The 24,749-nt window shown below is 40.2% G+C and overlaps 1 protein-coding gene across 2 annotated transcripts in view; it reads left to right on the forward strand.

The window, feature by feature from the left end:
• Nucleotides 1-22,435: 22,435 nt before the first annotated feature.
• The window catches only part of EGF (epidermal growth factor), an 87,677-nt gene continuing 85,363 nt past the window's right edge, over nt 22,436-24,749 (forward strand). For both annotated transcript variants that reach the window (XM_048846696.2, XM_048846697.2), the window contains exon 1: nt 22,436-23,060. In XM_048846696.2, coding sequence (XP_048702653.2) covers nt 22,934-23,060 — 127 coding nt within the window. In that variant the 5' untranslated portion in view covers nt 22,436-22,933. The remainder of the gene's footprint in view (nt 23,061-24,749) is intronic.

Raw genomic sequence — 24,749 nt, forward strand, 5'->3', positions numbered from 1 at the left:
GTGCTTTGTTTCTTGAGATGCAACATAGACCATCTTCATCAAGCTACAAATACTTTTGGAAGGAGCTTCTCCTGGCTTGTGAATTTAAGGTAAGGTTTTGCTGTGAGTAGCTTTGTAAGAGACAATAAGTTGAAACTACTTAATATGGTCCTGTTGCAAAATCAGAGCCTTAGAACATTATACATACTGCAATTTAATTAACGTTGACAGTTATTTACCTTTGACACCATATATCATACATACGTGTATGTATTAGACACATGGTAAGATGAGGTCTTGTCCTCCAATAGCTACAGACAAGATGCAACAGGAGATGTAACAAATAGCAGGAGGGAATGAGGCGAGAGGATGAGGGTAACATTTGGAACGCGTGATTGTGTCAGCGACTTATGAGCTCAACTTGACATTTCCAAAATCATATTATATGTTTTAAAAATAAACATCTAGGACTGCCTATCATGAGCCCAATCCTGCGTCCATTAAAGTCCATGACAAGACTCCTATTGACTTTGTTGCTGCAGGTTCCAACTCCATGAGTATCACTGTGTGTAAACAGGGAGCCACAATACATGCCAAAATGGATTAAAAAAAAAAAGAGCAAGTATCTTTGATATCTTGGGCCTTTCCATGTGAGTGCTGTGGGAAGCTGGGAATCTTCCCTTCCCAATGGGATGATGATAATTCCTGGATCTTATGTAGTGCTTTTCATCCACAGATCTCAAAGTGTTTTACAAAGCAGGTCAGTGTCTTTCTCCTCATTTGACAGATGAATAACTTGAGGCACAGAATGGTTAAAGTGACTCTCCCAAGGTCACCCAGTAGATCAGTGGCAGAGCTGGGCATAGAACCCAGGTCTCTTGGATAAACAAGATAAAGCTCCTGTTTCTGCCCCTGCAATAACATGACATAATGGGTTTTCAAGGCGTAACATTTTTAGGTATTATTAGGCTGGGATTAAATCTTTCTCATCTTGGGCAGGTTTAATCTGCGGGGAAAATTTGGGTAAGGAGGAAGAAATATTTTTGTCATAAATTGACTTAGTGTAAACCCCTCACACCGAGGCGTCTCTTTGAAGCTGCTCAGTGGGTTAGGATGATAAAAGGAGTGCTAGAGAAATATGGAGTAGTGGGCAGAGAGCAGGTAAGGTAGTCAAAGGTGCTTGATAAATTTATTTGCATAATAGCTCTGTAGTTTGTTAAATGAATAAGAAGTGTATTACTGGTCAGACCAATGGTACATTTAGCCCTGTATCCTGTCTCTGACAGTGCCCAGAGCTGACAGAGCTTCAGGGGGAGTGTACAGAACAGCGCAGTTCTGGAGAGATTCATCCCTGTCTTTCCCTCCTGGTTTCTGTTAGTTAGAAGTTTAGGGTCACCCTTAGCAAGAGGTTGGGTCCCTGACCATCTTGGCTAATAGCCATTGATAGACCTATCCTCCATGAATATCCAGTTCTTCTGTGAAGATAGTCATTCTTTTGTCCAAAACACCATCCCATGGCAGAGTTCCACACGGTGATTGTGTGTTGTGTGAAAAGGTATTTCCTCTTGTTCACATTAAACCTGCTGCCTATTAATTTCATCAGGTGACCCTTGGTTTTCATACTGTGGGAAGGGGTAAATAACATTTCTCTCTTTGCTTTTTCCACACCATTCATGATTTTGTAGCGCTCTATCACAATGGTTCTCAACCAGGGGTACACATATCCCTGGTGGTACACAGAGGTCTTCATAGAGTCATAGAATATCAGGGTTGGAAGGGACCTCAGGAGGTCATCTAGTCCAACCCCCTGCTCAAAGCAGGACCAATCCCCAATTTTTGCCCCAAATGGCCCCCTCAAGGATTGAACTCAGAACCCTGGGTTTAGCAGGCCAATGCTCAAACCACTGAGCTATCCCTCCCCCCTCTTCCAGGAAGTACTTCAGCTCATCTAGACATTCGCTGAGTTTTACAACAGGCTACATAAAAAGCACTAGTGAAGTTAGTACAAACTAAAATTTCATATAGACAATCACTTGTTTATGCTTCTCTATGCACTATACACTGAAAAGTAAGTACAATATTTATATTCCAAATGATTTATTTTATAATGATATGGTAAAAATGAGAGAGTGAGCTATTTTTCAGCAATAGTGGGCTGTGACACTTTTGTATTTTTATATCTGATTTTGTAAGCAAGTTGTTTTTAAGTAAGATGAAACTTGGGGTACGCAAGACAAATCAGACTCCTGGAAGGGGTACAGTCGTCTGGGAAGGTTCAGAGCCACTGCTCTGTCATATCCTCCTTGTCTCTTTTCTAAGCTGAACAGCCCTAATATATTAGTTTCCCCTTATGGAACCCATTCCATACCCTTGATCATCTTTGTTGCCAGTCTCTGAAACTTTTCCAGTTTCACTGTATCCTTTTTGAGATGGGGCAACCAGAACTGGGCATAGGATCAAGGTGTGGGCATACTTTGGATTTATAAATTATGATATTTTCTGTCTTATTTTCTATCCATTTCCTAGTAGTTCCAAACATCCTTTTAGCCTTTTTGACCACTGCTGCGAATTGAGATGAAGTTTTCAGAGAACTATCCACAATGACTCCAAGATCTCTTTCTTGAGTGGTAACAGCAAATTTAGAACCCATCGTTATGTATGTATAGTTGGGAATATTTTTTCCAGTGTGCATTGCTTTGCACTTAACAGTGAATTTCATTGGGAACCTTCACAACTTTCCCAGCGCAATGCAATCCACAGACTATTCAACACAACCACCCATGCAACAACACAACCAGCACACACACAGCCATACACATTTCCAAGTTCAATGCAACCCACACATAAAACACAAATCTCCCAGCACAAAACTATGCACACACAATTCCACACAACTCTACCATCACAACACACACATTTGCACACCTTCACTCATAGTTACCATAAAATCATAAACTTGAGCATCAATGCTGCGAATTCATTGCTAGGAGAGATATAATATGAGTAACACAATTCTCTAAATCAGCTCCAGGTAACCTTTTTTCATAGTCTCAGTCTCTTACTGCAAGCAGCTGAGAATCATGATAGAATCATTGTGAGACAGATTCAGCCACCCTTACTCAAGATGAATAATATCTTAATCTGGGAGATGTCCCATTGATTTCAGTGGGACTATTTGCAGATAACGGTACTAATCAACATGAATAAGGGTGGCAAAATCTGCTCTACTATATAACAGTAAATGATCATGATGATTCAGAAGGGGTGCAGTATGACATGACAATTCTGGTGCACCGTACATCTGGTTTTCCAGATTTCTTCCATTGCCTACCGAGCTCTCTGTCCTGAGCCTATTACTTGGCTTACTATGGCTTAGTGAACAGTGAATCCCAGTTTGATTTTTGTATTCTTTATACTAGGAACACCATCAATCTCTTCAAAGGGCGAGGTTGGGAGATTGGCATTCTTGAGATTGGAATATCATCTGGGTACAATGCTAGAAAGACCATGAGTTCTATTGACACTTCTTCCAGTCACCTCAAAATGCCCCCGTCAATCATCTTAACTCCAGAACGGAACAGAAATTTACATAAAAATCACAAAACATGTTGGTCCTTTATTTACAGAGAAAGGGGTTTGAAAAATATTGAATGAATTATTAACATAAACAATGGAAGTCCAAAACGTAAACCAGTTCTAATGGGAGTTTTTGGGGAAGAAGGGATTTGGCCAATGGATAGATGCAGTGATAAAAATGATGGCAAGATACATGTTGACTTGTGTTTCCTACGGCTACAAAGGGGGCTACAAGGGCAGCCCTTCACTGGCCATATTGTCTTCTCCTGGCCCTTATATGCCTATATGTTTCTCGTCATGTATTTTCTATTTTTTTTAGCTCTGTTTGTTCTCTCTCTGTCCCAACGGAGGCTAGACCTGCTTTTTTTATTACATTCGTTGAAAAGAGATTTTCAAAGACACAGGTGGTTATGGTTAGGTTCCCAAGTAAGAGGCCTGACTTGCAAAAGTATTGAGCACCCAGCAGCTTCCGATGGCTTTCACAGTGCCTTGGCACTTTTGATAGACAGGCCACTTAATTAAGTGCCTAAATATGGATTTAGGAGCCTAACTGTAGGGATCCAATTTTAAAAACCTTGGCCATTATTCTCAGAGAAACTTTGTATTCTTTAAACTATCATAGCTAACTACTATATGATTTCTTCTTCCTCTTTTAAATTAAAAATATATTTGAGTCATTTTTTCAGTAAAAAGGAAACTCCTTACATATATATATGGTGAACATTTATATGGCTAGCAAAAGTAGAAACTGGGCTATGTTTAAGAGGATAATGAACACAGATCATAAAAAGGCATTTAAATTTATTACCTTTTCCAAAAAGTTATTCAAATAGTATATTCATTTAAAAAATGTTTTAAGAGGTGAAAATAAAACGCTGCTTGTATACATAAATGCATGCCTGATCTTTGATATTTTCTTTTAGATTTAGCTTATTTCTTGAGATTACACAGTGAAGAGAAGTGTGTTGATCCAGAGGTGGAAGGCTTGGATGGGGATAGGAGACCCAAAAAGAACGTAAGGAGGTAGGAGACTGAGATTTATAGGGAAGGGGTTATGATGAGATGGCAGGGGACCACATGGGACCTGGACTTTTCCTAGGGGTCTAGGGTGAATGTGGCAGGGGATCTAGTAGGACAACAGACTGGCAAGATGTGGAAGGAGGGATGAAGTGTGTACTGGGGTATTTCCTATATACTGCAGTGATTGGAGTTCTGTACATTCCTAAGCTAGACATGTGGGTGGTCTTGAAATGGGATCATGGAACAAAGGGCACAGCAGGAGTGCAGAGGATAGGGGGAGATAGAGAAATGCATGGAAGTTGGAGAATGGAAGGCAGTACAAAGTCCTGGGAGGAATAGAGGTAAGAGTGTGAAAAAGGGACGGGGGACATGGAGGTGGAAGTAGGAGACAGTAGGGCATGGAATGGGCTTGCAGGAGACTTGGGGGGCATGGGCAGGGATGTATAAGGCCTGGAGGGAGTGCAGGGCATCATGGGGAGGAGTAGAGAGGACTGAGAAAGGTCTATCTAAATTTTAAATCATTAAATGTTCTAGATATGGGGTAATTTTTTTTTAAAGTACATAACTAACTTAGAAACCTACGTTCTATTTTTTCAAAAGTGACTTGGACATATAGGAGAATCCGTCCCATTGAAAGTCATAAATGCTTTTGAAAATGGTACTCATCTTTAAGAGTAGGGTAGCCTGGCTTTGGTGGGCTGGATAAGATTTGATGGAACATTGTTTATCTCCTTTTGGTACTCAGTAAATTCTAGGAAAATTCACAAACTCCTCCTCCCAGCCCTGATTTAAGGATACAGGTGTGATTCTATTGGTTCAGCTAACACCTTAAATTCCTTTCTTTAAAAAAAATCTACAATTTCAAAAACAAACAACCCTGTTAATGCTAAAAAGTCTTGAAATGAGCAGTTAAGAATCCCAGCCATTCCCCCTGCTGCCATATAATCCTCCATCACTCACTGTCACTCCACTCATCTTGAACTCTGCAACTGAAAATTTACAAAAATATATGCAAAAATCAAAACAACAAATTAATGGATTATAAAATCTCATTTCCTCTTCAGGGTGTCCACTTCAGATATGCCATAAAACTAACACATACAACAATTTACTGATGACAAAATACTATATATATTGGTTAACAGAATTGAAAATACAAACTTTCAAGTTCTAAATACATGTGCATAAACCTGCAACAGCGTAGAATCAACACAATTCAGAACATCAAATCAGATCTGTCATTCTATTTCTATACACACAAATATTCTCCTCCTCAACCAGTTTCATCACAGTACAGGAAAACTGAACTTAATGTAACCTAGGACTGCATTTCCTGTCAACATCTACACTCTACATAAAATATAAAATCAGATTTATACATTTTAAAACATTGTTCCACTACAGAACAGAACAAAGGGGAAAGTTCAACTTGGGTGAATGATATAAGCGAAGTGGGATGATATAAAAAGACTAGATCCCTTAACTGATCATTCCTAGACTTTTTAATATCTTGAGCTTTACAGTATTTTTGTTTTTTTCTTTTGAAGTTTTAGATTTTTTTTTTAAAGTAAAGAGTGCAATTTTGGGGGATGTCAGCTAAATTCCACTGAAAAACTCTTTCAATTTTAACTCTTTGTTAATGCAGGTTTGCTGATCGTGGATATTTTATTATACAGTAGGCATCCATGCAAATAATTAACATATGCTGTGTGCAAGTGTAAAAATGTGTAGTAAAGATTTTGACAGGGATATAGTCCCACATATAATAATACTTGAACATAATGGGCTGCTGTCTACTACAACTTTCCTTTAACAGAGAGCCATTAATAATAGAAAATTCTATATATTCATTGTTGGGAGAGGAAGACAAATTGAATTTCTTATTTGGGCAGATGAGAGAACCACAGTGACCTTGAACTATATTTTTTTTACAATCTACCTGGCTGTAGACTTAAACTCATCTTTACCCATATGTCACCTTATTACACTTGTATTGTATATGCTTTGACCTGTGCTGCCCACTTCATATATTAGTGGTGAGTGAGCAGTTAAATGATAGTGCCAACTGCCCTGATTGAATTTTAGCATTATTGCTCATTGCTGCTTGCTAGGGTTTTATATATAACAAGAGCTCTGTGGGACATCTCCAACTGAAGGTTTAGACTGGTCTGCAAAATTCAATAGATTCTCTTACATGGTACAGTTTCACTACAGAAACTCTGAGCTAACCCTTTTGATTTTCTCTGTAAAAAAGCAGTATGTGTGTGTGAAAGTGACTGAGGGTCAAATTCTGCTCCCTCTGAAATCAGTGACAAAGCTTTCCCATTGTCTTCAATTGGACCAGGATGCAAAGTATTCCTATGATTAATAAATACCATTTTCCACACTATAATGAATATTGAAGCCCACAGGTTCTCTTTCCCAACAATGGCAAAAGTCCATCTTGAATTGCGTTCCTAAGCAATGAATGCCAGTGATGAAAATTCTGTTTACACTGCCTGTACTGTACAGCATAGATCAATGCTTAGGACAGGAATCTTTACAGCTATCATCACAGTAAAGAGACTTGAGCTAAAGGATGTCTGTCCCAAGACCCAAATAGTGTTCAGAAAAGGGATGGAGTTTTTCTGAGTGAGTTTGACTATGAAGTGACTTCCCATCTTCGTTTCTAGAAAAGAATCAGGAATTACTCCAACTACTGCAGCCAATGTGAATTCCATTTTCAGGTACATATTCATCTTTGGTAAAATTCTAGGTCTGGCAGTATTACAAGCCCTGAAGTTGTTCAGTGTTGGAAATTTATGAATAGAGACTATTGTACAGATGACTAGAATCTGAACCTTGGATGGTGATTGAAGTCGAGCACCAACTTCCCTACAAAACACAGGGTCACATCATGTTGCAGACCTGGAAGGGGCTCAGAGAAAGGTAGCAAGAATGATCAAGGCCCTAGAAAATCTCTCACGTGAATATAGATGGAAAAGATTAGGAATGTTAATGTAGAAGGGAGACTAATATTAAAGGGTCATGATAAAACTATATAAATAACACATAGTCTAGAGAAAAATCGATTGGGAACTTTTATTCTCCCTGTCTTGTAACACAAAACAAAGGGACGTGGGTGGCAGATTATCCCACAGCTGCCTAATGCAGTGTTCTTGCACCTTCCTCTGAAGCTCCTGGTATTGTCCGCTGTTGGAGACAGGATACTGGATTAGATGCACTTTGGCTCTGATCCAGTATGGCAATACATTCATTTAGCACAAGTCCATTTTGAATGCCATTGGGCAGTTAAGTGCATGAAACAAATATTTTGTAATTAAGTTGTTAATATTTTCATTCAATAAGTAGAACACTTGTGGGATAGCATTATAGTTCTCAAACAGTTGCTTCTTTCTCCAAAACTCTGAAAAGTGAAAGTAAAAACTAATTGTCAAATCATGTTCTTGCTCCCCTCTCGTATATTTCTCATAGTTTAATTTTTTTTTTAAAACAAGGAATAAAACAACCTAGGGCGTTAGCCTTGTAGCAAGTTTTTCCAGTCTTTGAAACAATTACATCTTTGTTGATGAGAAAGTTAAATCCAGTACCCATAAGTATTTATTTTCATGTGAAGCCGATTAACTAATGATGCTGAAGTCTAAATTTCTTAACACAGCTGATGCCATGGACTGATCAGGTTGACCTCTGAGTCATGTGTCTTGAATTTTCGAGCTGCTAGCATTGGGCCAAATATTCAGGCTTCCAAAAATAGCTCTTAGCAATTGTATTTTTTAAGTCTTCCTCAGCACAGTCCTTTGCATTTAAGATTAGTGGGACTTTGAGCCACAGGGGAGGAAAATATGAGTGTACTGTAATAATGGACCTGTCCTTTTAAGTTCAGAATATATATAAGTTATGCTAGCTTCTGCATTTGCTGAAGAATTCAGTAATTGGTCTGTCTTTTGGTAGGAGCCTCTGTCTTTTGTTAAAGTAATCTTGCACTATGCTCCTGGTCTCAGATTATAACTGGAGGCAGCAGCATCTAAGGCTGTTCTTCCAAAGCTTACTTTTATTGGTCGTGAGAGAACGTTCTCATCTTTCTCATGATGATTGCTTAACACAAAATAATATATTCCTCCTACTCCCTAGCACAAGATGGCCTGGCTGTGTGACATTTTGTACCTGCCACTGCCAGGAGCCTAAGGGGGCTGTGTTATGCCCAGATTGCTGTGGGCTCTGTAAATCTAAGCACTGAGACTCACTTAGGCACCTTTCTATTATTGGCTTCATTGGTCGTATCTGCATTGCATAAATATCCACACAGTACTGAATACCCTTCCAAAGCTCTGTCCTGGCAAGCCTTATCCTGATTGAAAAACCTGGGAAGGATTTAATGGGGGCAGGTTGCTCAAAAGTCCTGTTGCTTCTACTTTGCATCTACGTTTGCATTATATACATTTTTTAAAATAAGTGCACAGAACCACAGCATTTGGTTGTTCTTAACTCTTTGATAGCTGAACTGACATGTGATAGAAGAAAGTGACTTGTTCTGTGATTCTTTACCACTGTTACATGACACAAGTGTCAGAAGTTGACTGAATTTGAAACAGGGTTAATAAAAGATGATCCAAAAGTTCAACCCTCCACAAGCCTTTCAGTTTGATGAGGTGGAATTTTGAACCCAACAAATCTTAACACAGCAATGAAGTACAGATCAAGTCATTAGTTCATGCAACAAGGAATTAAGCTGGAGCCTGGAGATATTTAAAAATCATTTGCCTTCATTGAGAAAGAAGAAGAATAACCATTACCATGAAATCATTCTTAGAGAGTTTGATCAGCATTTTGATGCTTAAAAGAATGTAATACTCAAACGGATGTTCTTTTATGGGCGTGCAGAGGCCCAGAGACTTCATGGAAGCCTTAATAAAGGCATAATATGAACAAGCATAAGAACACATCAAGGATTGTCTAGTAGTTGGAATTTTAAACGCGGGAATGTCAGAAAAATTAATTATGTCTGAGTTCACTCTGAAATACGCCATGTAGTTGATAGCCTGATCTAGGGAAAGTGCAAGTTAGTAACAAGAGTGTCATGGAAGCGTGGTACAAGAAGTAGCAAAGAAAAAATTCCCGTAGGGAAGAGAGAAATACAATAAAAAATACTGCTTAGGAGCATTGAGTCACTGAAAAGTAGGAGGTATAATGAAGAACACATTCAAATGAGGTGCACCCAACCAGCGGAGGCATGTGCAAGTAAGGTAAGAGAGAAGGACATTGGGACCATGTCAGTCGAAGCAGAGGGATGAGGATGGTAGCCAAAGCAAAGATGAATGATGCTTGTTTCCTGGCATCAGCATTCAAACACACCATTCTTGAACAGGATTTGAATGCTAAATTTAAAATTGATTCAGGTGTTGAGGTCTGACACTGGTTTGTAAACAGACTTTTTAGGAGGTGTTTTCCAGTCATAAATTGGAGCAGCTCTGGGTAGTGCTCAATTGACCCCATGCACAGATAAGATGTTTGGGTTAATTCAAAGTCCATACTATCTACAAAGGCAAGGAAGTATGTGTTTGACACTTTGGTTATTAAGGTGGCCGCTGCAAGTTACTACAATCATTGAGGTGGGCCTCATAAAAAACAAAGGAGAAGCTGGAACCATGTTTGGTGAAAACTACCTGCTTAAAGGACAACTAGAGTGGATTGCACTAACAAAAGGGCCTTTCCTTGTGTGTTGAATGCAGTCTGGAGGGTTCCAATCTGCCTTCTTTCCACAATACAGGAGGAACTGGGTAGGAGAGGAAGAAATAGTGTACTTAAAGCACTGACAGAGTGATGTGTTCCTGTGGGGTCTGTCAGTGTCATAGAAAAAAGGACTATACCATACCTTGAGTCCTGAAGGTAGTAGAAGCTGTTTGACACAAATAAGTGTAGAAAAAATGTATGCTACAAGAAATCCCACCATAGTTCAAAGGGCATGTGATTGATAAAGAGGGCTGGGGGCCAGATCCAGAGGAAGTTACAGCTATAGTTGAAATACCATGATCTAAAAGTATATCTGAAATGATGAAATTTATTCTTCCTCTGGTAAATTTTTGGAGCACATTCCACAAAAGCCCAGTCTCCTTATGAACTATTTCAAGCAGACTTTGTGTGGATTTGAGAGAAAGCACACGAAAATTTGGTGGATCTAAATAATCTATTGACCACATCACTGGAACAGGCATTTGATGATGTTTCCAGTTCTACAGCTGTTTCAACAGATGCCAGCAGTTAGAGTTGTTGGCGTACTACTCCAGTTTCAGTGAGATGTTTAAAATCCTGTAGCATGTTGTTCCAGACAGCTTTCTGACGCCGAGATCAAGTACACACAACTAGAGAGAATGATTGACAAGTCTATGAGCATGAGAGAGATTCACAAAATGTTTGCAAGGTTTTGATAGCTTCAAGATCGTGACAGACCAGAACTTACTTGTTCTATTAATAAACAATAAAGATTTCGATATGATGTTCATTAGATATCTGATTGCTTATGCATTTTATGAATTTCAAGCCTCTTTCTGAATATGCTCCAGGGAGATCCTTATGGGTGGCTGACACATTATTGAGGAGCCCTATTAATCACCCATATTCTCCGGAGGCTTGGGACAATTCAGTGGCATCTACCTGTGCTCCTGTATCTCCTGCTAGCCTCAACATATGAGTTAGGACTCATTAAAATATCTGCTAATGCTGATACACAACAGCAAACTATCCATGATTTTAAGAGATAGTTGGCCCTGTTACTTAACAGGGGTCCATATCCAGCCTGTGATTTTTATGCAGAAATTTAATTACCTATGGAAATCTCATTGTACTCCTACATTCCTTGCAGAATAACATTATTAGAAGACCCAGGGGGCCTTACAAAAAGCTGGGAGTAAGCCTGAATGTCTGTGTAACAACTCAGCACAGAGCAGGACCTAAAATACAGGTTAGAATCCCGCAAGTCTTGCCAAATGACCAGAGAGACAGCTCAAAGACCCTCTCATAACCACCGCTTTGCCAGATAGACCTTTGAAAAGGATAGCACTGGGCCTATAGGAAGAAGGAGGCATGGTTTTCTAGATTTGTGGAAATTCTGCTTCTTAGTAGACTCATAAGTCAACCGGGCATGAAAAAGTTATAAAAGATATTTTTTCTCATTTTGAAATTCTGGAAGAAATAGTCCCTAACTCTGAGCCGTAATTTGCCGGCTCTGAATTCCACACTTTTGGGATGCAATATAGTTTCAGGCATGTTATTTCCAGTCCTCACCACCTGTGTGGGAATTGGCTGAGCAGTTCAGTTTGCCAAGAGAATTCTAAAACAAAAGGACTCCACATTATCTTGATTGGACCATAGGGCAACTCCCCCATCAGCCATAGGAGTAGCCCAGCTCATTTGTTTATGGGTTGAAAATTGAATTCTGCAATCTTCAGAGATAAATCTTCATTATGCATGGCCCTGCATTAAGAATGTGAAGCTGATATGCCAAGACTAGGAACTCTATCTTCTTTAACCATCTGAACATACTCCCAAAGCCTAAACCAGGGGATCCAATCCTGATCCCAGTCTGAGGAAGAAAAATATGGACACCACCAGCTGTGTAACTGCACGCTCAGAGCCTACTAACCACTCAGCATTGCTACACAAACAGCTCTCCCCACAATATTTCAGGTTGCTTTCTGGTTTTGAATTTTTCCTTGTTTAATGGAATTTTCCCTCTCCTTCATTTTATGGCTGAGGTACTGGTAACCGTGAGACTGTACTTGATCCAAAATAGCACTTGTCAATTTAAGATATTTTCACCAGCTCATGTTTCTGAAGAGTAATCTGCATGTTGAATTACAAGTGATTTTATTGGTAGCAGGGACTAGACATTTTGACCTCAATCGCTTGCTGCTGTAGTCACTGAACCCTCCCATACAAATGAAAGAGACATGCAGAAATGGCTACATGGTATGTCCCAATCCCTGACAGCCTAGAGTGGACTCCGGTATAAAATAATATACAGTAGAGGCCAAATCCTAAAGTCTTGATCTGGTTTTATTCAATTCTTACTCAGGCAAAGCATGTTTTGACTCTAAGATGGAGTAAGGATGGAGTAAGGATTTCAGATTTAGGGTAAATACATTTAAAATTATTAAATTAATAATAATAATTGATAAAAAAAATAACTTGCAGAACATAAGACTAAAATATCCTGTTCTCAAAGGACCCATTGTCATCCTGACAGATTCACAATCCCATTGAAAAAACGTTTACTTCAGTGGAGCCACACAGATTTACACTAGCTGAGAATCTGTCCCTTTGCTGTAGATAGACTTAGTTCTCCGCTTATTGAAATCCATGGGAGTTTTGCCATTGAATTGAGCATGATCATTTCCTATATGCGGTATAGCTAGAGGGGAAGAGCTGTCACTCCAGATTCTTAATCCTAGAACATGAGGAAGGGCATGTGCTCCAGCAACATGATGAGAGCCCACGCCCAAGGTCCACATGTTTGTAGCATCAAGGGATTGTGAACACTGAGAATTCACACAGGAATCGGTTTGTGACTTTTATGCCAACATGCTTAAGGTAAGTCCTGAGATGTCTGTCTATGGATATTGAGATATTATTAGAATGTTACTATTTGATCCAGGTATTTTAGGTATTTAATCTTTTTTTTTTTTTGACAACATGTTCTGCATTGCCTGGGAGCCAAGCTCCAAATAAGGCAGGCAAACTCCATACTCACAAATGGAGAGGTTTCAGTAGCATTTGGAAACACATGCAAACTCTCAGAATAGAATTCCCCCGCCCCTCTCCCCTTACTAGAGTCTTGTTTCATTTTGGAAAAGTGGACACAGAGGGTTAATTTTCAAAGCATTGCCCGAGAGGTAAACCTAACCCTTTCCCACTTTCCTGGAGGAGAAGGATTTGGGTGTGTGACTCCATTTTGAAACTGTACCCCACTGAGCATGACTTGTAAATACTATCATATACTACAGAACAGCCGCAAACACTCTTGTTTGTAACGGTGATACTACAGTATTTGGAACACTCTTGAAAACTGTGGGTACAGTACTTTGGGGCTATTACAGTAAATAAAACACAGTATTTTTTAATGGCGGTATCTAATAAAATGACACAAGAGAATGAGGTAGCTATCTTTCTAGTGTATAAGCCAGTGATCACTGAGAAATGTTTCCAGATTATTTTCGACTACCTTAGTACTTTTCTAGAGATGTGGTCTGCTAGATTTAGTAAAATCACAGAGGGCTCCTTTGCATGTTGCCTTATCTTGGTGTGTATAGGGACTTTACATAGTTAACCCATTTTGCTCTTAGCTTCCTAGATACAGTGTAGTGATTTCAGTATGCAATAAAAATATTTACATATCTCAAATGAAAAATTGATATATTTTACCATACCTTAGACATGTATATTCAAGATACTTACTGTTAAGGGACAGTAAATAATATTTAGTAGTTCTCAGTGATTTGCAGAAATGTTATGATAATACCATATCATACTCATGGTACAATTCATCAGTACTTTTTCCAAATGCAAATACAGTATAATCCTAACTGGATCTTTTTTTGGTTTGTTTCCCCCAGATTTGTTTTCTCTATGTAGTATTCTGTTAGTAGGAATAAATTATAACAAGTGCTTTGCACTTTTGAATTGCACCTTCCATCTGAGCTAGGTGCACTTTACAAATGTTAATGAACTAAGCCTCAAGCAGTCTTTTGAGGGAGGGGAAGTATCAATATCCCCCTTGTATAGGTAAGGAAACTGAGGTGGGGAGAGATTGTGACCTACCCAAAATCACACAGGAAGTCTGTGGCAGAGAGGAAAACAGAACACAGGCCTCCTTGATGCTCAGCATACATACAGAGGCAGCAGGCTGAGAACTACATGTTGTAGACTTTTATTTTTTCCCTTTCATTTCTGTATATAATGGCTGAGCAATGCCTGATGCCACCTTTTTCCTCCCAAGGCTGCCAGATGCTGGGTTAGACCCCTGTGTAAGTTAGAGGCTGCTCTAACTCTCACTGGCTGGATACAGCCCCTAAAGGGGCTGCTTTGCCAGCTGGGGATTGCCAGAATACAGCAGCACTCCAGCTATGCCTGCTCTCTCCTTGGCTTGCTCCTGACATATCTCCTACATTGTGGGAAGGGAACAGAGTGGTGCAGATCCAGCTCTATGTTAGCGGAGTATCACTCGCGCCGCCCCCAACCCCCACCGTCCCCCGACCAGGAGAAGCCTAATTTGCCCAGAGAGGAACAAAGGGACCATCACGTGAGCCAAGATCTGTCCGAATGTGGCCGATAAAACTGTGCATCCAAGCATAGCCTATGCAGCTAGTATACATTGCCATATAACTGAGTAGACAGTTTGCAGGTATGCTGCTGATTGATTGTTAGTCCTGTACACCAATAAGAGAATCACTCCACTACTGGATTACAATGAAGCGATTTCCCAGAGCCCTTTAATGCTGAATCCCCTGCACCTTGCTCCCTTGAGTAGTCTCCAATGAAGTCAATGGACCTACGTGTGGGAAACCAAGCAGGATTTGGCCCCTAGGATATTTAGTTGCATGAAAAGCACTCTGGTAATACTCAGTGACTGAGCCAGGTGTTGCAATTGGGTGGGTGGTGGTCTGAAGAGTGAACCCCCCTACACCTGTCAGCGTCAGCTCCTGTACAATGGGGCGTGGCCTGGCTCCCCACTCTGGGCACTGCGACCTGGTACATGGGTTCACAGCGCCGTTCAGGTTTGATCCCGTGACAGAGGGGCAGCCAGGTCAAATTTGAGTGAGTGGTATTGCGTCCTGGTGCCTGGGGTCACAGTGCCGCATGACCCCGTGTGGCATGCTGCAATGCCCAGAGCGGGGATCTGGGCCAGGTCCTATAGGACAGGAGCTGCTGCTGCTGGGTGAGTGTGCAGTGGGCTTTCTCTCCAGCCCTTTGTGTCTCTTACACCTCGTTTTGCCAGTTGCACAATATGCTTGACAAGGTGCCTCACCTAGACCTAATGGCTGTGGGGGGAGGCAAAAAAGGGAAAGTGGCTGGCCCCCGTGCCCTCCATTTGCGCCGCCTCTGGGAATAGTCATGTTTCTGTCTGCTGCCTACTAAAAACACACTTGTGATTACTGCATCACATAGATCCTGTCACACAGCAGCAACAAACAGAGTAGCGTTACTGTTTGTTTGTTCTCTTCTGAAAACCTGCACATTCTGACTCCAAGATGTTGCATCCACTCAAGCCTGAATCTGAGCCTCCATATGCAAAAAAACTCACTTCTTCCAAAAGTAAGACACCTGTCTGCAGATTTAAAATAAGCAGTGAGTTTATCTGATAAACCATCAGTGCCCTTTAAAAATCAAGCGTAAGTTGTGCCTGCATCGAATACTGCAGCCTGTCTTCCCACCCTGCTCTCTTTTTCTTGTCTTTCCCCAAGAGGAGAATTGACAGCTGTGGCCTCAAACAGGGTGTGTCTTGGATGCCAAGTTCCGGGATATCGTTCTCACAGTGGCATTTGAGGTCCATGGTAGGCTCTTTGGCATTGTCTCTTGGCAGCTGTGAGGCTGCTTCTGAAGTTGTGTCAGGTCAGACTGCTTTGTGTATGGCTGGGCCCCTTGCCGATGAGATGCCCCTTCCCCTACCAACTGTAATTACTTCCTAATATGGTACAGCAGATCCACATACAAGACTCTGATGATCAATAGGGAAGGATCCAAATAACCATATATTTTTCACCTTAGATCTATGCAGTACCTTTAGATGAATAAATTGCACTGCAGCTAGCTTTGCTCACTTTTCAGTGCAAGACTCTGCCTTAAGTGGATTCTTCAGGAGGTTCTACAACTTATTCATTACATTTTCTGCATCCCAAGATCACCTCACTGTTTACTCAATACACAATTAAAAATAGATAAATAAATATCGCCAGCAATTGGCAACACATTTTATTAATTTTGCTCTTTGCCACCCCCAAAACCACCCCTCAAACCAATGCCTTCTGCCAAATTAAATTAATGGAAATTTCACTGTGCTCAGAAAGTCATAACAAAGGCTCTGCTTAACTGTCGGAGGAAGAGAGTGCCAGAGTTTGGCACCCTTCACTAAGAATGTCTTGCCATCTGCCCCCAAGGAGTTCCACATCTCAGTCAGTCGCAGCCACAACAATGGAAAGAGGCGCTGTTTATTTTTTACTTTGAAAAACTGGCCTACGATGATGTTTGCGTCTACATCTGTTCATTTGTAATCTGCCATAGTATTATGGACAGTATCTGATTTAACTAGACATAAATTAGGAACCCTACAGGATCCTTTTGTAAATGTGTGTACATACATGTGTATCTCTGTGTGTCCTCATATGTGTTTTGATTCTTCTCTCACACCAGTTACACACAAACACACACATTTACCTGTGTCAAGCTGGTGTAAGTTAGCCGAGAATCAAGCTAGCTGGAGATATGGGGCCACACAAACTTGTCAGAGTAAAGGGAGCTAATGCATGAAACTAATCAAGTGATACCACTCCAAATTTCTCAGGAAGTGTTTGTAAAGAAAACCTTAGAATAGACTCAGACATTTATTTACTATAGAGGAACAAGCCTACAGATGAGGAGAGAGAGAAAGTGAGTCATCTGCAGAGATTTGCAATCCACAGACTGAAATTGGCTTTAAATAATTATGTAGTTATAACATTCAAAAACCAGTCGGAGAACACTTCAATCTCTTTGGTCACTCGATTACAGACTTAAAAGTGGCAATTCTTCAACAAAAAAACTTCAAAAACAGACTCCAACGAGATACTGCTGAATTGGAATTAATTTACAAAGTGGATACAATTAACTTAGGCTTGAATAAAGACTGGGAGATGGGATGGGTCATTACACAAAGTAAAACTATTTCCCCATGTTTATTCCCCCCCCCCTCAGCATTCCTTGACGTTCTTGTCAACTGCTGGAAATGGCCCACCTTGATTATCACTACAAAAGGTTCCCCCCTGCTCTTCTGTTGGTAATAGCTCACCTTACCTGATCACTCTCATTACAGTGTGTATGGTAACACCCATTGTTTCATGTTCTTTGTGTATATAAATCTCCCCACTGTATTTTCCACTGAAGGCATCCGATGAAGTGAGCTGTAGCTCATGAAAGCTTATGCTCAAATAAATTTGTCAGTCTCTAAGGTGTCACAAGTACTCCTTTTCTTTTTGCAGATACAGACGAACACGGCTGCTACTCTGAAACCTGTAGTTATGTTAATTATCCATCTCCCCAGCCAGAACTAATGGGGAAAAATGGTGCACACACAGAGTAGCAATGCATCTGATAATTTGCCTACGGAGTACAAAGGTGTCCTGATAGTCCAAAATTCTAATCACTGCAGCTCCCATTGACTTCAATGGAAGTGTTGAGTGCTCAGCTGCTCTGAAAATCAGTGCCAGATTTCACCCCAAAGGATCTCGCAGCATGTCTGTGTTCCGATACACAGATTAGGAATCATTTTACTACTGGGGGGAGGGAGGGGGGGGCGGAATACATTTTTGACCAAGGACAGTGAGACGAGGAAGAGTACTGTTAGCCACACAAGCAGTCTTATACTCAGGTTTTAGGTCTCCTCCTAAATATCGTCACATGGTAAATGGTACTGGTATCTATAGCAACTCAAAATAATGAAGGTCTGCTTCAATTTGAGCCATTTGGTTCCAGGGAGTGTCGGTATTCCGAAACCTGATGCTTAGCAGACATAGTGTAGTCATCTAACAGAGAGGTCTAAGGCATCACCCGATAAGGTAACACAGTGGGCTCTACCTGACAAAATAGGCAGATCACTAAATTGTTTCCCTAGAATATTAATAAGGTGTTCTATTAAACTGTCTAGCTATTATATTACATTTAAAAAAATTATAACTTTCAGAAAATTACACCTCTTTGAATTACTTGTGAAGTCCTTTGAATATCTTCTATCTGGAGAAGTAACTATGCATGATGATTGTTGTCAGGCATCATGTGAAAGCCTACAAGTCAAAATTTAAAAAGTGAAAGTGCCGAAAGTTGATGATGCAAGTTACAGCTAATGCTGTAATTGCTGTTAGTGTAAGAACTTTTTCATGGCTTTTTTGCCTTAAAAAAATCTTAACAGAAGATCCTATTAGAAAAAGGAAAAAATTGTATTTATAACAGAAAAAATATAGAATTTAAGTTGTGAAAACCAGATCAAGTGAGGTATTTGGCACATGAATTATTACGAAATAAATAGTGAGGACAGGAAGCAAAATACTACTTAGTATTCCTAACACTTTTCATTATTAAAGTCCTTTATAAATATCAATTAAATAATCCTCATGACATCTCAGTATTATGACCGTAAGAATTATCCCCCATTTACAGATGAGGAAACTTAGGCAGAGAATTCTGCCTAAGGCCACAGAAAGATCCGTGTCATAGGTAGGCTTAGAATTCAGAAAGCCCTGGCTTTCAGTTGTATGCCCAGAGAACACTAGAATATGCCTCTCGCTTTGTGCCCTTCCTGCTTTGCCTGTGGCGTATGGAATAGCATGAAGATTTATATTCCTTGCATCTGTCCCATATTAAAGCTGTCTGACACACACTTTCAGCTTGTTGATCATATGACCAATAAGTGTGAGAAGGAAGTGAGCACTACTCAGTGGTGTCTTCAGCACTGTCATGGTCATTGGAAGTATTTTCCCCAGGGATGGTAATTCCAGAGATCCACATAAGCTCTCCGTGGGTAGGAAATGGCACGTTAACAAATACATCATCCTTTTTTCCTGGAGGTTAGCAGAAAACCTCAGAGTTAGGTGCACTTGAATCACTCGGCTACTGTTGTGGAGTTGATTCCCTGGCAAAACACTGACTGAGAGAAGTCAACTTCAATAGGTATTCTGTACCTGGAGCTTCTACAACTCAGGGCCACTGGGGAGGAACCAGAAGCTGGCTTTTGGGCTTTTCTGTCCAGGACTGTTCCTCACTTCCCCAGTGACAGTCACACTATAAGCAGCCACTACATGTTTAGCATCCTTGCCCATTTGGAAGTAATGGTCCTGATTACAACATCTCTGCTCCCTTGTTGCAGCATTTCTCTCCTAAGCACTAAATAATAATATTACCACCTCTCTCTTATATAGTGCTTTTCATCTGTATATCACAAAGGAGGTGAGTATCCCTATTTTACAGATAGGGAAACTGAGGCATGGTGAGGCTAAGGCCCAGATTTCTAAAGGTATTTAGACAGTGCTGCACTCAACCTTGCAATGCCTAACTGATTTAGGAGCCTAAATCTCATTTTCAAAAGGGATGTAGGTGCCAAAATCCCATGGCTAGCTGATGGGATTTAGGCTCCTATGTGTCTAAATCCCTTTTGAAAGTGAGATTTAGGCTCCTAAATCAGTTAGGCATTGCAAGGTCGAGTGTCTAAATACCTTTAGAAATTTGGGCCAGGCTGAATTGCTGAAAGTCACCCTGCCAGCCAGTGGAAGAGACAAGAATAGAATCCAGGGTCTCCTGTGACCCAGTCCAGTGCACTCCCTGTATTATGACAGACATTTTAAAATTAGGGTGCTGTAGCAAACAGCCCATGGCGCATTTGGACAGGTCACCTGACTCTTGTGGGGCAAGCCAGCGTGTTCAGTGTCCTCTCTTTCTTGGAGATTCCTACTTTGGATTAAGCAAACGAGGCATGATCTCTTTTATCCAGATTTCAATAACTTACATTAGATATTTGCTTTTGGTTTTGTCAAGTCTGAGGCAGCTCTAGCTTTTGGCGATGCCACCACTGATAGAGCGTCTCTCCAGTTTCTGGGGACCCTCTGTGTTTATAGGACAGTCCTGAAATTAATGGGTGATGGGGGTCTGCTGTTGTCTGACTGCACCCAAAGGGGCTCTGCCTAAGGTAAAGGTCGTTGTGGTGTTGGCTGTTCAAACTTTCTCCTTGCTCCCATCTGGGATCTGAGATGGAAGGGAAAACAAAAATCAGTGGGCCACCCTTCTGAGCATGTGTTTGGGTAGAGGGAAGACCGAGTACAGAATCAGGATAAAAGATGAAGGAGAGGTTGAATAGAGCCATGGGTGGAAAAGGGAAGACCGAGAGAACGAGTCTCCTAGGAATAAAATTGGCCCTGGTCCTAAGGAAAAGGGAGAGATTATTTATTTTTTTCCTCCTTTTTTGTGGGCTTGTTTGAGCCTGACCTGGAAGAGGTCAAAGCCCTTCAGGGGAGGCCCACCTCACAGTTTGGCAAACACTGCCTGGTGATTACTCACAGAGAAGTGATGCATTCCTTTGGTACTGCTCAGGCACTGTCACCCCCACCCCCAACTTGAACTTAGAAGAAAATATGGGGGAAGAGGGGAAGTAAAGCCATGACCCAAAGTCATTTGGTTAGTGAAAATGTACCATTGGGTGAACATCACAATTTACAGCAGATTGTGCAAACCCCAACCTTCAGTGAATACCTCTCATTCACACCAGTAGTCCCATTGAATTCCATAGGGCTTTTTGCATGGGTGAGTGCTATTCAGCAGGAGTCAGGGCTGCAGTTTCTGGCCCTCTATAATTGACATTACTGTTGTTTTATAGTGCACACAGTTGTGAATCCACTCCTGAATGTCTTACAGGAAAACAAAGTTTGCATTTATCAGTACAGATTTAATTAGTGGCTTTCCCCTGTTCTTGCAAGGAAGGCAGTGGATTAAGCAAGCATGGATGTCATGCATGGATATCAACATCAAGAAACAGTTTCACATAGTTGTTCTTGGCAGAGAGTTACACAGCTTAGAATCAATGTTTCATGGTTATTATTTTCAATCAGTACAAGTCCACACGTTTCGTGAATTCAAGCAAATATAGAAAAAAATTCCCAGGGATGGACTAGCATACAGCTGTGCGGGGTTCTGGTGCTGCCAGTGTTCCCAGCTGCTGTATTATCAGAGTATTTATTCCAAAATAATGCCATAAGAATAATATAAAAACCAAACACCGCACAATAGTTAGTGTAACAGGCTCGAGTCCAGCAAAGCACTTAACTAGCTATTTAAATTTTAGCGCATTTAAATCCATCCATATTCAGCAAATCACTTAGGGACGTGGTTAAATACTTTGCTGAATTGGGTCCATAACGCTCATATGTCGGGGATTTTTGAAGCGGCAGGAAGAAAGTGAGCCTGTTTCATCACTACCTAGCATCTTGTATTCATTTACTCCTGTGAAAAGTGGGTGTAAAAGGCCACTCTGTGAGAATGGTAGCCTTGTATAGCCTCTGTGCATAGATATCAATGACTACAGCAGGTGCAAAACAGAACAGAATCAGACCACATATTGTCTCAGTTCCTAACCATACCTATCTGCCTGTGATTGTGAAAGAATGATAGGCCAAACTCAGACCGATGTAAGTGGTTGCCAGTTCTGACCCTAATATAATCTACCTTTCCAGGCAAAAATATACATAAGGGAAACTGGAAGAATATATTTTTTCTGTTTATGCACAAATATGTATTTAGGATAAAGTTTGTTTGTGGTAATGAAACACATGATGTTTAAGATGAGTGATTAGTTATTCATAATCATGACTGTACATAGCATAGTGTAAGTCTGGATACAGCCTCTGAGAAGCTAAAGTACAGCCAGCGTTAAGCAGGTACCTGCTAGGCACCAGGGACTGCTTTTTTTAGATACTGAGTATTTATTATGCATGGTGGGATATCTGCACTTTGGCTGGCTTCCCTATAGTATAGAACTGACAACATTACTATTTGCAAACACAGGCTTCACTCAAGTGGCACTAAAAAGAGAAGAGGTGGGGCAAGCAGAGCTTTAAAAAGGAATGGGGAGTCATTCCAAGTTTGTATATAAAGAGAAACTATGTTTTAGGAGGGATAATACCTATAGATATCTACCCACAAACTCATTTAAGGTCTGTGGTGGGCAGTTTTACAGCTTTTCTGTTTTTAAGATTTATTCCACAGCTTTGCTTGTTGCAAAGAAATTTGTAGTGATCCTCCTGAGATTAGCTTTTAAGCTGTGTTAAATTTGTGGCAAGGGTGTCAGGCATTTCATACTTGACTTAAAAAAAAAAAAAGAGAGAGCGAGAGAGAGAAAACATTGTGTGTGTGGAAGAAATCTTGCTGGAATTTCCTCAAAGGTTGTAGTATGGACTGAAGTGACAAGAAAAGCAAGACAGGGGTAAAACTGTGGGGGATTGTGAAAAGATGTCCCATTGCATAAAGCTGGCTGCTGTAGAAACACTCTGGGAATACACATGTTCATCTTGTCGTGGATATGACTGAGTACAAGCAAGTTGCTCTCTATTGACAGTTCAGAAAACATAAGATTATGTTTCTCGTACTTCCTGCTTTTTTGCCAGTATTTTTCAAAATTGGTTTTGTTAGCCTGTCAGCTTTACAGCACTGGAACTGTCCCAGGGGATACCGATTGGGGAATGAAAACTCCACTTGTATAGGTAAGTAAGTGACTTTTACTTTAGACATTCAAATGTTAAGGGAAGCTGCATTTTTTTATCCTCTTACCTGAGTTTCATGTGCTTTTGGTTTTTATGTAATGTGTATGTGTTCCTATGATTGGCTCGATAAATCAGCTTTTATATATTTTTGTTTCCCACAACTAACAGGACTGCTATTCCTTTATTTTTATACCAGAACTAGCTAATGCCAATTTAGCTATCTGAAAGTAATCTGTAAGAGAAAGATTAATATTATTAGTAAAGAGATTTGAACTGTCCCTGGTTACCCCGTTCTGTTTTTATGTGTGCTTCTGTAGTGTGTGTGTGTGTGTATACATACACTCATATATAAAAGTATATATATTTGTCTATATATGTGTTATTCTGTGTGTGTGTATATATATATGTACACACACAGAATAACACATAATAGACAAATATATATATATTTATATATATGAGTGTATGTACACACACACACACTACAGAGACACATATAAAAACAGAACAGGGTAACCAGGGACAGTTCAAATCTCTTTACTAATAATATTAATCTTTCTCTTACAGATTACTTTCAGATAGCTAAATTGGCATTGGCTAGTTCTGATATAAAAATAAAGGAATAGCAGTCTTGTTAGTTGTGGGAAACAAAAATATATATAAGCTGATTTATTAAGCCAATCATAGTGTGTATATATATATATATATATATATATATATATACACACATGCATATATAGAGAACTTTTTTTAAAGATATCTAGCTTACATCTCATGGTACATGAGTCAAGGACCTATTTGGTATCATGTATGCTAAAAGACACTGGTAAAAATGGATGTCATAGGAATATTAGTTCAATCTTAGTGAAATTAAGATTTATGAACTGGGAGCCCTTTCTCCTGACAGCCTGAAGTTGAGGACAGAACTTTAAGATTGTGGAAAGGCAGAGCCAGTGCTGCATTGGGCTATACGGCAAGGGAGGGAGGAAAAATTCTGGAAGTTTTCAAGGAGGGAACCCAAATATTAGAAGCTAACCCCTTTCCTTGGTTTTCTAGTGCATCAGAAGCTCTGACTCAGTTCTTGACAGGATTCCAGTGATTTAATAACAGATGTGTCTTGGTATGTTCTGGCAAGAAATGGCAACTTGTAAACAGAAGACAAAAGCATGCATCCTAAATGTCTTACTGTTAAGAGAAAAGGAGCAAGGCATACAAGTACAAGATATACAAATGATACACTTACCTGAAGGCCTTTCAGAGACTGAGGCGCGTTTCATCACTCCTTTGGGAGTTCAGTATGATGCCTAAACAATTGTATGGGCCCTGTTGTGTCCTCACTTACATGACAACAACCCCATTGGACGGAAGGATGTTTCCTAGGTATAATTTAGAGCAGACTTTGGCCACTGAAGTTTAAAAGTCTATAAAGATGCATTCTTTCTTCATTTTCTTGCAGTTGACTCAGTTGCACCTTTACTTTATATTTATTAATCTCCAGAAAGTGAGAAATGTTTTGCTGTCTCCTCTTCTTTTCTATAGAGAATGAGAGACACTCCATTCTATTTTTCATACTGTACTTGGAGAGATTTCTTTTTTAAACACCTCAACCACCAGAGCAACTGGCGAGTAGTTCAGCAAGACACTGAAGAAATAGTCATACAATCTGTAGCTATAAAGTCTCTCTGGGTA

This window comes from Caretta caretta, chromosome 4, assembly GCF_965140235.1.
Source record: "Caretta caretta isolate rCarCar2 chromosome 4, rCarCar1.hap1, whole genome shotgun sequence".
Taxonomy (NCBI): domain Eukaryota; kingdom Metazoa; phylum Chordata; order Testudines; family Cheloniidae; genus Caretta; species Caretta caretta.